The 13,698-nt window shown below is 50.3% G+C and overlaps 1 protein-coding gene across 3 annotated transcripts in view; it reads left to right on the top strand.

The window, feature by feature from the left end:
• The window catches only part of CPNE2 (copine 2), a 46,179-nt gene extending 33,830 nt beyond the window's left edge, over positions 1-12,349 (top strand). For all 3 annotated transcript variants that reach the window (XM_066557508.1, XM_066557510.1, XM_066557509.1), the window contains exons 11-16: positions 326-459; positions 1,125-1,179; positions 5,420-5,471; positions 6,393-6,526; positions 10,144-10,380; positions 11,760-12,349. In XM_066557508.1, the coding sequence (XP_066413605.1) occupies positions 326-459; positions 1,125-1,179; positions 5,420-5,471; positions 6,393-6,526; positions 10,144-10,380; positions 11,760-11,867 (720 nt within the window). In that variant the 3' untranslated portion in view covers positions 11,868-12,349. The remainder of the gene's footprint in view (positions 1-325; positions 460-1,124; positions 1,180-5,419; positions 5,472-6,392; positions 6,527-10,143; positions 10,381-11,759) is intronic.
• The last annotated feature ends 1,349 nt before the right edge of the window (positions 12,350-13,698 follow it).

The following is a 13,698-nucleotide window of genomic DNA, read 5'->3' as shown; positions in this document are numbered from 1 at the left end:
GGCCCTGGGGCTACTCAGTTCCTGTGCATCTGGGAGATGGGCAGTGAGAACCCTCAGCTGGAGGAGGTGGTGGCTTGCTCCAGGACTAGGGGCTGCTTGGGGACACCTTGTGTGATGCTCATTGGTGGAAACTGGAGGGGAAAGAGTGAATGACTTTGCCTAATGTAGTATTTAATCAGCTTTTTGCAAGAAATGGATTTTGTTAAACTTTTTCCAAAGTTTGAGGTTTGAGGGAACTGTGTGTGTGCCTCACAGCAGTGGAGGATTGGTCTCTGGTGGCATTTGCTAACAGAGGTTGGGTTTATGCCTCTCTCTTGTCCTCCAGGTTGGGATTGACTTCACAGCTTCCAATGGGAACCCCCAGGAGCCCTCCTCTTTGCACTACATCAACCCCCTGGGGACAAACGAGTACTTGTCAGCCATCTGGGCTGTGGGCCAGATCATCCAGGACTATGACTCGTAAGCACCGTGCCCTTCTGCCACCACCCCTGTTTGCAGATGTTTCCCTGGCTTCCCAAGAGGCTTCTGGGATGCATCTGCCTTGATCTAGGGCTAAGTAATACCCTAAGGATGTTATTTACCATAAACATCAGGATGCAGGAGGAGAGGGTTGGGATAGGCTTTCTCCTCTCCCCCCATTGCTGCTGTGGAGGGGAAGGATGTTAGCAGAGGTGGAACATCCTGGGGGAAGGTGTCCTCAGCTTGCTGTTGTTTACTGTCAGAGCTGTGACCCCAGACCGCCTCATTCCTCAGACATCCTGAGGAGTGGAGAAAATATAGAAAAAATATCATCTCAGACATTGATAGAGAAAACAAAGCAGGAGTCTGTTGCTTTCACTGTGATGGCTCTTGTGACCAAAACGGATTGCTCACTTTTTAAAATCTCCAGGGTTACATGCCTGCAAGAGACGTGTGTGTTTGGGCAAGAGGATGCTCCTGGTCTCTGTGGGAAACAGAGCAAAGCTGGACTTCCTTTTCTCTAAAGATCAAATCCAAGGGGGAATATCTGTTCTCTCTTAAGAATGTTTATCTCCCATTGAAAAGCACTGCATGTTTTGGGAGAAGCTGTGCAAGCCTGCTTTGTGTGTGTCAGTACACCCATATGTTTTCCTCCTTCTCTTTAGGGACAAGATGTTTCCTGCTCTGGGATTCGGCGCCCAGCTCCCGCCAGACTGGAAGGTGAAGTGCTGCAGCCACCTGAGTGTTTGAGATGGGTTTGTCCTGAAATTGCCTTGGCAGGAGCAGAACTGCCAGGGCTTGGTCAGGGAAAAGCTGCAGGGGAGAGGGGGAAAGGGCAGGTGTGGAATCTCAGCCGGTGGGATGTGTCAGTGTGGGTGGGCAGCAAGGCAGGGATGGGGCACAGGCAGCCCGTTCCTTCATTCTGCACTGGCATGAAAGCAGCAGCTCCCTGGCATTAATAGGCAGAGCCAGGCATTGATTCATTTTCCTGGCAGAAGGCAGGAACAATTCTGGGGAAGGGAAAAGGCCTCTGGATGAATGTGTCAGACAGCAGCTAAGTCTGGAAGGGGGCTGGGAGCTAGGGAGCCTTGATTTGATGCTGCACAGGCAGAGCCTGCAAGGACTGAAGCACAGGAGCTTTCCCAAAAATCCACCTTGATCTTTGGTTAGGATTAGACACTGGTCCTACAAGGGCTGAGCTGCACATCCTGCTCTTCTGGAGGGCAGGGAATGGGGCTGTTCCTGCAGCCTGGCTGGCAGATGGGGAGCATCTTCTCAGGGCTGAGACAATGTGCTGGGACACCACCATCATTAATTACTGGCTGGCTCTTCTGGCTGCTCTTTGCTCACGCCCTTCGTGTGCATTTTCTTTCTGCTCACAGCTTTTGAGGCGTTCCCAGCTTCAGGCTGGGGTTGGATCTCAGCGAGCCCTTTGTGTTCTGTGGGAGGGGAGCTGTGCTCTGGGCTGAGCACAGCAGGGCATGTAAGTCATGAGCAGCTGGGAGCTGGGCTGGGAAGCTCATCCCTGCCAGCCCTCGTGGCTGGGGATGTCCTGCCTGCTCCGGCTTTGTGCTTTTCCCTGCCCTCCCAGCAGCCAGAATTTGTATGACTCAAGTGGGAGCTCTTGCTGTTTGCCAGCCACAGAAGGAGATCCCTCCATGTGCACTTTGGAGCTGATTCATCCTCCTTGGCCTCCAAATGTCTCTGGTCTGTCACTTTATCACTTTTGTTGGGAAAATCTAGGTAAGCATCTTCCAAGGTCTTCAGAGCCAGCTGCTGCCAGGGATTTGTTACTTGGGGAGAAAAATGGGAATGGCAAATGCAGTAGGCATGGAAAGGGCGCAGCAGCTCAGGATTGTCACAGAGAGCATCCTGTTGTGCTGCCCATGTGTGTGAGTCAGTGCGCACAGGAAGGGCATTGCTGGGCTGGAAACAGCCCTTCTGCAAGACTGGAGGTGGATATTGGGTTGAGGATGAGGGCTGGGGGCTCTGCACGTGCCTCCTGTGGGCCAGGAGATGCTCTGTAAAAGCTACCAGAAAAAATACCTTGTTTTTCCCCAGAATGATCTCTAAGCCCAAATAAGCCCCAGTGGGGAGCAGCTTCTTCCTCCCCAGGTGCTTGGGCCATGCCTACAGGTCACCCATGACCCATCAGTTGTCTCATGTTATCAGTGGGGCCATCCCTGGTGCATCTCCCTGCACCACTCCAGCTTGGGGCTTCCTCTCTGCCCAGCTCTCTCTAAGCATCACTGGCTCCACTCACTCATTAATGATTTTTTGGCTGTCAAGGCTCATTGGGTAATTTCAAAGCCAAAGCAGCAGCCCTGTGTGGCAGTGGACAGAAATCAGAGACCCATGGACCCAAGTAAAGATTGCCAAGAGATACAAGAGGTATAAATGGTGCTCTGTGCTCCCGTTGCCATGGCTCCCCCAACGCTTCTCCGGCGCCCGTCGGAGCGAGATGTTTCACACACAAAAGTCGCGTTGGAAATGTCAAAGAACATCTTGCGGTGTAACAGCTCTGTGGAGAGCCTCGAGTGCTTTCCTGGTAGGGAACAGCAGAGGGGAGCAGATGGGTTGTGCTTTCTGGGGGACGAGCAAAGGCAAAGCAGCAGCAGAGAGGGCGATTCTCAATGTTGGAGCCACACCGGTCACCTGGGTTTGTTTGGGAGATGGGATCAGCTGAAGGAAGGTTGTGGCTTGACTGATGTGAAACCTCCAAGGCCTTCCATCCTTTTGCCATATATATATATATGTATAGGCAAACTGAGTCATGGCAGTGATGGGATTCCTTCTGGAGGTGGCAGAGAACCCTCTGTGAGGTTGTTCTTACCCTTTGGGATGGTTCAAAAGTTTCTCCCTGTGAGTTACTGGGGAATGGGATAGCTGTAGGTGCTCCATGTACATTTAGCTGGACTCCACAGAAACTGTTTTCAAAGTACAAGCTGAATAGGGAATGACATCCTTTCTTTTAAGTTTTTTTGTTGTTTTGAAGCCCTCCTGTTGATTTTTTTAGGAGATATGTATATGTAGATATATATTTTTATATATGTAAAATTCATAAAAACTCTAGAGGAGGTTTTGCAACACTTCTGCCACGTAGGGGTTCTGCTCTGTAGACAGTGAGGAACACAGCTTGAAACCATTTCATTGCTTCTTAAAAGAAGGAGAAACCCCTCTTTTGCAGAGCAAAACATGGAAATATTTCTGCCTGCCTTGTCTATAAATACTCATGACAGAATTTTGAACATCTTCAAAAAAAAAAAAAGCAAGCCCATTCACAACCGCAAGTCAACTGAATTACTGAATTTGGGTGTATTGCCCAAAATCAAGGCTTCTGTGAGAAGGGGTGTATGCAAAACACAGCTATATATTCAGCTTGTCTCTACCCTGGTGGCTGTGGGTGCTCCTGGTGGTGCTCTGCAGGCCTGGGGAGACCTGAGCAGGCTGTGGCCGGTCACCAGTCAGGCAGCCCATCAGCTTTGCAGTATGGGGAAGGCTTTTGGTTGACTTTACTTTTGTTTGGTTGCTGTTTCCCACCCCACAGCCTCTTGTAACAACAGTTTCTGCTGCTTTGGACACAATGCCCAGCATAATTGGAAAGTCTGAATCAGACGCGTGTTGCGTTCGCAGCCTCGGGCGGGCTCTGCCTTCAGACGGCTCTGGGGGACACTCGTTTCTGCCAGCATTGGGAATTTGTGTGTCCCAAAGCAATTCCCTTGCTGGAAAGCTCAGCAATCCTCCACCCTTCCGAGAGGGAGACAATATCCTTGTTTTGTAACACTGGCACAAACAGGGTGGGAGCTTTTTGTTGCAGAGTCCTTGAGCTGGTGGCCTGAAGGCCCAAATCACCCCTTCAACTTTCAGAGGTGCTGGGAGAGGCAGTTGCACATCCTTGATGCTCCTGAGAGTCTGTTTGCTTCTTAGAGTGCCTAAATTGCTGGGAGCAGAGTGAGGAATGTGTAACCCCACATATCTGGTGGCTATTGACCCACACAAGCACTATAAAGGTTCATACTGGAAGCCAGGAGCCCACTCCTGCAGCTGGGCTGCTCAGCTTTCTGTGCTGGCTGAGACAGGCTCAAAGCAACTGCTGTCCAGTGCATCAGCCAGGGATCAAGGTGTAGGGCTCTCTGCTCTTGCCACAAGACCTTTTTGCAAAACTATCTCCCTCTGAAAGCTTGAAAGGAGGTGGTGGGAAAGCCAAAGGGTCTTGGATGTGCTGTGGTGGAAGGACGGGTTCATAGGCAATGAAAACCAGCTCAAGTCGTGCTGGGACTTGCTGTCCATCACACCCAAGCTTTCACATCACCTCTCCCACGCTGCCTTTCACCCTCACGCTGACCCAGAGGATGAAGTTAATCAGCTGCTGGTTTGCCATTGTACCTGACATGCCAGACCAGGTCTTCAGCACAGCTCACTCTGTGTCTTCTTATCTCCTGCTGCTTTATCCTCGTGCAGAGAGATGGGGAATGGAGATGCTGCCAGGACTGGCACTCCCTGTCATGAGTTTGAGTTTTCTTTCTTTAAAACCTGCAGCAGGATGAAGTAATTTCTCCTAGTGACTGGTGAGATGGCACAGCTGACTGAGAGCATCCCTGCTGCCTGCTTCCCCTCTGGGCAGCCAGGAGGAAGCCACGTGGACAGACCTGCTGTGATAACTGTGGGAGAATGTCTGGTGTGATAATTTCAGGAGGCTCCGTGATGGGGGCACTGGAGAACTGGTTCATCCTCAAGTGCTGCTCAGCCCTGACCGTGTTTGTGTTTGCTGTTTGGGTAGCAGAGGGCTGGGAAGTGTCACTAACCCAGCAGTTATGTGGACCATAACTCTGTGACCGCCTGGTTCTGCTCCAGGGGAGCATCACACTTAAACCAGCCCTGCAGCATCAGCTGAACTGTTGGTGAGCTGCCTGCCCTGCACTGGCCCTCCAAATTAACTTGGGTCTTTTCTTCTCCACAGGTATCCCATGAGTTTGCCATTAACTTCAATCCCAGGAATCCATTCTGTTCAGGTAAGCATCTGCCAGGCCTTTAGGACTCCTTAGATGCCTTCAATGCCTTCTGTCCTTCCTCTGCATTTCTTCAGTAACTCCTTCATCCCTGGTTGTGTTCAAGGCCAGGTTGGATGGGGCCCTGAGCAACCTGATCTGGTGGGTGGCATCACCACCCATGCCAGCGTGGTTGGCACTAGATCATCTCTAAGATCCCTTCCAACCTGAATCATTCCATGATTCTGTGATCATGGGGGTTTTTCAAGGCATGTTCAGAGGCAGATATGAACAGTGAAGCAGAGCACATGCTAAAGGCACACTCAGAGGAAATCACAGAAAATTTGAGGGTGTGTAGGAAGGCCCAGGGTAAGATGCAGCTGGATTCAGACTGTGTAAAATCCGCCTTCGCTCTGCTGTCTGGTGTGTCCTACCAGCCGTCTGCTCCCCCTGCAAGGCTGCAAGAAACACAAGGCCTGCTTAGCAGATGGGGAATTCAGACTCAATGCTCCATTTAGCAGCTGATAGCTGCTCACAGAGATGGCTGAAGGACTGCTCAAATCCTAAGTAGTAAGGGCTACTATCTATACTAGGGCTACTGCGGACCCTCTATCTCTTTTTTGGTTATGTTCAGAGACCAGGAGTTGCTTTTCTTTTTGCTCCTCCTCCTTGGCTGATTCTGAGATTTTTTCACAATCCCAAGGAATGCTTTCATTGACTGTGAGTCCCACGAGGGTTTCCCTACCACAGAAGGTCTGAGGACCCACTACAAAGTGACTGAAGAGCAAAGCTTGGATATTCAGAAATTTGGGATGAGTCGGGCAGGAAGTGGGGGAAATGGATCTGACTTCAGCTCCATTTCCAGAGCTAATGATTCCTGGTTGGGCTTGCTGTGGTCCTGAGTTGTGTCACTCTGTAATGCCTGTTTCTCTGCTTTCCCTGAAGGTGTGGAGGGCATTGTCCAAGCATACTCTGCCTGCCTGCCCCACATCCGCTTCTACGGCCCCACCAACTTCTCGCCCATCATCAACCACGTAGCTCGTTTTGCAGCTCAAGCCACCCAACAGGAAACTGCATCTGTAAGTCCATGAGATTCCATGATCTGGTGGCTCTGGGCAGGGGAACACAAAGCCTGAGCTGGGTTTCATGTCTCTCCCTTGTCTGTGGGTCCAGCCTTGCCAGTGGTGACCAAGGTGTGCTCTTAGGGGTGTGATGAGCAGCTGAAGTCTGCAAGATAGAGCTCCCTTGGGTCCCTGTGGCAGCAGGCTGCCCATGGAGGATGGCAGATCTGGCCCCTGGATTTTGATGGCCAAAACAGCTCAGCTTGGGCATCAGCAGTTGCATGGCAGGAGGTGTTGGGGTAAAAGCTTCCCTGATTCCTGCCTGGAGCAAAGCAGGATCACACTTAATACCTATTCCCCACAAGGACCTTTTCCAGCCTTGCTGTGAGTGCTGTTGCTCTTCCCAGCTCCAGGCATAAGGAAATACTGAATGTGGTTTAATTCAGCACAGATCCAGGTCTCTCCTCATTTTTTCATTTTCTGTGTCGCTGTCAGTGGGGGAGGGAGAGCCCACGGGCTCAGCACTGAGCAGAGGCACTAATCATATGCAAATTGCACCCCTCTGCTGGCACTAATAGTTTAATCAAGGGAGATTTTAAATAATGGGCACTAATAGTGCCGTCAGAGGCAAGCCTGGCTTGGCTCAGGTGGTTTTTTGGCAGCACAAAGCGTTATTGATGAGGGATCTCACTCCCCCAGGGTCTTCTCCTCTTCTATCCCCTCTTCAGCTCATGCATCAAAGCCACCCCTGGTGCTGAGTGGCTGCCTGAACCTGCCCTCCTCTTCCTCCCGCTCTCGCTTGCTCCCAGCATTTCAAATAAAACCAAAAATCCTCATAGTTTTTCCATAGCAACATAGATCACAAACACAGCCCTCAGCTCGTAAGGGATGGGAGACTAAAACATCCTGGGGCTGGGGGAGGGACAGAAGGGTGTTACACCATTTGGCTCTTGGGGAAGGATTAATAAGCTTTGGGGAATTAAAACTCACCTTTCCAGCAGGGTCCCTGCGTCCAAACCTCCCCTTTTCTCACCTCATGCTGTTCAGTGCTGCCTAATCCCTCCAAGTCCTGCAAACGGATTGGGAATCATCCCAGAGCCCACATGGATGCAGAGATCAGCCATTTTAACAAGAAAGAGGAGAAAGGAGGCAGGTGCTGCTGGTTGGTGTGCAATGGACGCCCTAGCCTGGTCCCTGTGCACCAGCAGCTCTGATTGTGGCTTGGCAGAGGTGCCACCCTGGCTGAGTACTGCAGCTGGAGCCCGGAGGTGCCACCAGCACCCTTGTCCTGCTGTCATTTACTGACACCACCAAAACTGCCACTGCTCCTTGGGGAATCTCCCACTGATGCTCTCCAGCAGTGCCTCCTGGTCCCTTGCTTCATCACCCCAAGCAGCCCCTGGGCTTTGAGGCTGATTCCCAGCATCAGCTCTTACTTCTTTTGACCTCTGAAATATGTTGTGATAAACATTTGACAAGCTCTGCCTCCCCACCCCTTTCCCTGCATATTTTCCAGCATTTTTCTCAGATGCTGTTATGAATTTCACAGAAAAGAAGGGAACAAAGGGAAATAACCCTTTCCATGTTTCCAGGAGAGAAGCCAGGCAGGGAAAGGGAGAATCAGCTGAAAGTCATTATCAGCTGCTCCCCTCAAGGTTTCATACTCTTCCTCCCATACTGGTTCCCAGATGGGGTGAGGTCCAAGTCCAGCTTCCAGTTATGACCAGAGCAGGTCCTCTCCTGAAGTTCAGTCTTGTCCTCCAGACTCAGATGTTGCAGTCCTGCTCTGCAGACTTATGGTTCACCACGTTTTGCTCTCAAAAGTTCATATTTAGATAAAAACTAAACCCTGGACTGTGCTGTGCAGGCAGGGTTAATGCATCGAAAGGGGCTGGAGTGGAGAAGGGTCTGGCTTGGCTCCTCACCCGTGTCCTCAGTTGTGTTTAAGCTCTACCCAGCCTTGTTAGTACTTGGAGTTTAGCACTGCAGATCATCAAGAGTGGATGAGGCTTAGGGAAGGTTTCAGGGGATGTGGGCTGGAGGAAGACCAGAAAAACAGGCTTGGGGCAGCACTCCTTCCTCTGCTTTTCCAGGATGCTGCACTAGCGGTTTTCAGAGGAAATGGAAAGAATGAGGAGAGGAACAAAGGCCTTTAATGCTCTTAAGTGCTTGTTTTCGTCATTTCTCCAGCACACGCAAGCTCTGTAATGTGCCAAAATTGAGCTATTACTTTCCTTGGAGACAGAGGAGATGGGATTTCGGGGGTCCACATGCTCCAGTTTGCTGAGCTGAGTCCAGCAGGACCGTCTGTCCATCTCTGTCCATCCTTCTCCAGCTCTGCAGGAGCAGCCCTTTCCCAAGGGAAGGGGAGCAGTTCCTAATGCTGCTGCTCTGTTGTCCCCCAGCTCGCTGATACCCTCTGCATCCCCCTCAGTGCCTCCCACAGCCATGGCTTTGTACAGGAGGTGGACAAGCCCTGAGCACTGTGGGATGGCCCCACAGCCTGGCAGTGCAATGCAGGAAATGCTTCCCATCAGAGCAGGGAGATGTTGATGGGAGCACCCCAAAAAACACCCTACTGTGTGCAGGCAGAGGGAGATTTCATTTCCCAGCTGGGCTCATGTCCCAACCCTGAATTCCTCCTGGCCCTGACAGAGATCCTGTGCAGTTTGGAAGTTGATTTTGTGTTGCTTCATTAAGTACAGTAAATCAGTAATTCAGAAAAATATTTTGGAGTGGGAGCTGGTTTGTTGTTTGTTCAAGATCTTTCAAAAACCATGGGTTTCTGGAATTTCTGGATTCTGGAATTTTGAATTTCTGGATTCTGCTGAAGGGCATGAAATGCCAGCTGACCTGGGAAATGGTGAAGCTCACCCCCAAACCCCCAGGGGCCCTGCCACTCCTCAACATGTGTGAGCCCTGACTGCAGTGTGAGGGTGTATCTGGGGACTCTAGCTGGTCAGAGTGACTTCAAGATACGTCAGAAAGTCTTTTTTCTTAGCCTGGCAGTTGAAGGAGGAGCCAGAACTCCAGTTCTCGGTCTTAAGGTTGTTTATTGTTTCTTATCTATAAAATTCTTTCTCCTGCCCTGCCAAGGTCCGTTCAGCAGGACAGACAGAGGCACTCTGCCTGCCCCCGGGGCGGTGTTATCTTTTTATGCTAAAAACTACATGTACAGTATTTACAATTACTTTCCAATACCTATCATTTATGTTAGACAGTGAGCTTCTACTCTAAACCAATCTAAAAGTGCCAGCATCACAGCAGAAGATGGAGGCCAAGAAGAAGAAGGAGAAAGGCTGGACACACTTAAATTCTTCCATCTTGCCTCCTGAACACCTATTCTTAAAACCTCAAAAATCGATTTTTCCCACTGTGACAAACTAATTGTTATTCTACTTAGACTTTTGTGGCTTGCAGATCCTCATATAAGGTTGGTAATTTGCTCCATGGGTCATACTCAAAACCACAGGCGTCCTGGGCTCTGTGCCAGGGTCTCTGAGCCCCCTGGTCTTGGCAATCCAGGACAGCCAGAGGGATTCTGAATTAGATATTAGATTTTATTCAGATGTCCTGAATTCTGACATCTGTACTGGCATCCCACTGGCTCTGACCCCGTGCCCTCCCCTCCGCAGCAATACTTCATCCTCCTCATCATCACAGACGGGGTGATCAGCGACATGGACGAGACGAGGCACGCCGTGGTGCAGGCATCCAAGCTGCCCATGTCCATCATCATCGTGGGCGTGGGCAACGCTGACTTTGCAGCCATGGAGTTCCTGGACGGGGACAGCCGCGTGCTGCGCTCCCACACCGGCGAGGAGGCCGTGCGCGACATCGTGCAGTTCGTGCCCTTCCGCAACTTCCGCAACGTGAGTGGGGCTGGCAGGGAGGGATCCCAGGGAGATGGGCTGGCAGGGAGGGATCCCAGGGGAGATGGGCTGGCAGGGAGGGATCCCAGGGGAGATGGGCTGGCATGGAGGGATCCCGGGGAGATGGGCTGTCTACCTAATTAAGGTGTCAAGGGATCTAGACTGGAGCACGGATACTCGCATGTATATACCTAGCAAAAACTAACAGTAAGGTTAGGACTAAGTCAGCTGTCCTTGGGTGTGTGTGGCAGCCATCTTGACATCTTCAGTGTCATGCTTTTTATAAGCTACAATAATGTAAAATTTGGTGGGTGATTGGTTGATGATTTATCATCATGGTTTGTATTTTTGTTTGGTTTTTTTGGGGGGGGGTTAGTTCTGGGGTTAGTTCTGTGTTTGTTTGTTTGATGATGACGGTTATTGTTTTTGATACTAGGAAATATAGAGGAAGGTTAATTGAAAGTGTATTGATGACAAATGATTTGGATAATGTAGGGATATATGGTTTAATTATTTGACCCCAAAAAAATAAATGTCAGGATTAAAAAAATGGATGCGTAAAATGGAATTTTACGCAGACCTGGAAATTACCCTGCAAGTGGAACAGCCAAGGCAGAGGCAAGAGGTACCTGCCTGTCTTGCTCTGTCTTAGCCTCAGGGATGCTGTGGCATGGATCACATAAATCAGCACTGCAGGGAGGGTGACTGTGCTCTGTGGCTCTGTAGTGGTTCCACCTGAGCATGCCATGTTTCTCCATGGTCAGACAGGTGGGAGCAGAAACCAGTGACTCAGAGCAGGATCTGGGTTCCTGCAGCAGAGTGTGGCAGCACTGGGCTCACGCCCCTTGCCACTGCCCTGTGCTGGTTATGGTGACTCCCACTCAGGCCTCATCCAGCACACCTGATGTGCCACACGCCAAGGGCTTTGTGCTGAATTGTCCTGAGGAGGAGCCCCATGCCCCCTGATCCTCTGTAGGAAGGGGCAATGGTGGCACTGGCCCTGCACATCCCCTCTGTGGGATAAGTCCATTGCAATCATCCAGGGACAGCTCTGGGACAGAGGCTGTTGCTGGCACGGGTTTGATTGCCAAGGATGGAGCTTGTGCTTATCTTACCCTTCTTTGCAATTAATCAGTGTCTTTCTATTTCACCTCCTGCCACTCACACCTGTTTTTACTGACCTACCCAGAATGTTTTATTCCTGTGTACCAGTGAATTCTCTCCTGGAGGGAGGGTAGTATAGAATATAATAATCCCTGGTGTATAAAATGCTGGCTAGTGGGTATTAAATAAAATGCCAAGATGTGGAGCTGGGGCCAGCCCAGCCAGTGTCCCCTGTGGCTGTCCTAACACTGGTGTTGGTTCCCTTTGGCTCACAGGTCCCCAAGGAGACCCTGGCCAAAGCTGTGCTGGCAGAGCTGCCCCAGCAAGTGGTGCAGTACTTCAAGCACCAAAACCTGCCCCCCATCAACTCGGAGCCCGCGTAGAGCCGTGCCAGGCTGCACCCTCTGCATGCTGCCGAAGCCTGTTGGTCCTGCCAAAAGCACGTCCCACATGCTTTTAAGAGAAGAATACCCTCCCTGAAACACTTTGTACTTCTTAATTTAATTGCTAAGTTCTTAAGACGCATCCCAGCAAAGTGTCTGGATTCATTTTGTACAGTCCTGGCCCAAGGTAACACTAAGCAGCCAGGCCATGCCTTGGTCCTGCTCCGTTGAGTCACTTTTCAGTATTGAATGTACTTTGTATAATTTCAGTGGTAAAGAATACAATTTTTATGATCAAAACTTGCTTTTTCCAAGTAATGAAATGCTTAATATATTATCATTCAATGAACTGGTCGTTGTATAGTTCATGTATTTGTGTTGTACCTGTACACCTGTCAGGTTCTGTGTTCATTTTTATACTGTGTACATGTTATATTTGTTATACTCAGGTTAATAAAGAAACTTGGACATTTAAAACAAGAGTCTCCTGGATGGGAAGGTCTGAGAGTGGCTGTCAGCAGTGCTGGGTGTTTGGAGTCACCCTGACAGGGCCAGTCCTGATCCCGCAGTTGCTGTGCTGGCTGTGCCCAGGATCAGCCCCACACTGTCAATGGCAGCATCCCAGAGGGAGATTTAGTGAAGGTGGGTACCCTGGGGAAGGCAGGATGCCCTTAATGCCTGCCTGAGCTGAGTCTCTGTGCTTGGGAAAACCCTGGTGACCCCACAACAAACCATCAAAGGGAGTTTCATGGTTCACTGCTGCTCCAACTCTAGAAAATTTTCCGAGTCTGAGTAACAAAAGCTGCCTGCTGCTTGGGAGAAGATGGGCTGGGTAATGAAATCCTGCTCTCCAGCAGCTCCTTTGAGCTGCTCATCAGCAATGTGCTAATTGCTGCTTTATGCTGCTCCTAACCAGATTAAGGTCTTTTGAAGCTGAGTGTGCTGCTGAATATCCGGCAGGGATCACCAGCCCTACTCCAAACTCAAGTAGACTTGACTTGAGTCTCCTCCCCATTAATGGAAGCTTTGAGGTGGGAGGTTGCTGTCCCTCTATAAAGCCTGCACAGGCATGTGCTACTGTTTGTGCTCTCTGCCAGCAGCCTTGTGGCTGTCACTGCTGCCACCAGCACACAGAGGGCCCCGGGCTGTCCCACAGAGAGTTGGCTCCAAGCACAGCACTGGGTGAGACCCCATCCCTTGGGAGAGGTGGGACTGTTCTGAGAAACATTTGCCTTGCAAAACCTCCTGGAAGGGAAAATAAACAACAAACACCACCCTTTTGCAAAGGGAGAAGCAGCCTTTGAAGGGTGGCTTGTTTAAAAATAATGCTGTATCCAGCTCAGCTTCCAGATCAAAGTCTGCGGCTTTGGAAAATTTTTATAAAACTTTATTTATTTCCATAAGAGAACCTCACACGCAGCTGCAGGAGCTCATAAACTCTGCTGCTAGTAGAGTGTTTGTGGGGGTTTGTTGGGTTTTTTTAACACCTCCTGAAACTTTAACAACTAGCACAGACAAGGAGCGGTTTATTGAGCTGTCCCTGGGGAGGGGATGAAGCACACATTATGCAGTCACGGATTTTTCTTTAAAATAACAAAAAAATGTATCTAAATCCATCAGTGAGTGAGAGTTGCTGGAGCCAGCCACAGCCAGCTCGTCTCCAGCTTTGGCAGCCCAGGGCAAGGTTACTGCCACAGCTGCCCTTTTCAGGTCTGATTTATCCTCCATCCCATGCACTCTGCACTTCCCAGCACATCTCCAGCACTGGAGTATTTTAATGTCAGATGGCTCCTGATGTACAAAGGTAAATGGGACCAACAGATGGAGTGAG

This window comes from Molothrus aeneus, chromosome 11 (genome assembly GCF_037042795.1).
Source record: "Molothrus aeneus isolate 106 chromosome 11, BPBGC_Maene_1.0, whole genome shotgun sequence".
Classification (NCBI taxonomy): Eukaryota; Metazoa; Chordata; class Aves; order Passeriformes; family Icteridae; genus Molothrus; species Molothrus aeneus.
The sequence above is the reverse complement of the archived record's forward strand: the minus strand, read 5'-3'. Positions and strand labels throughout refer to the sequence as shown.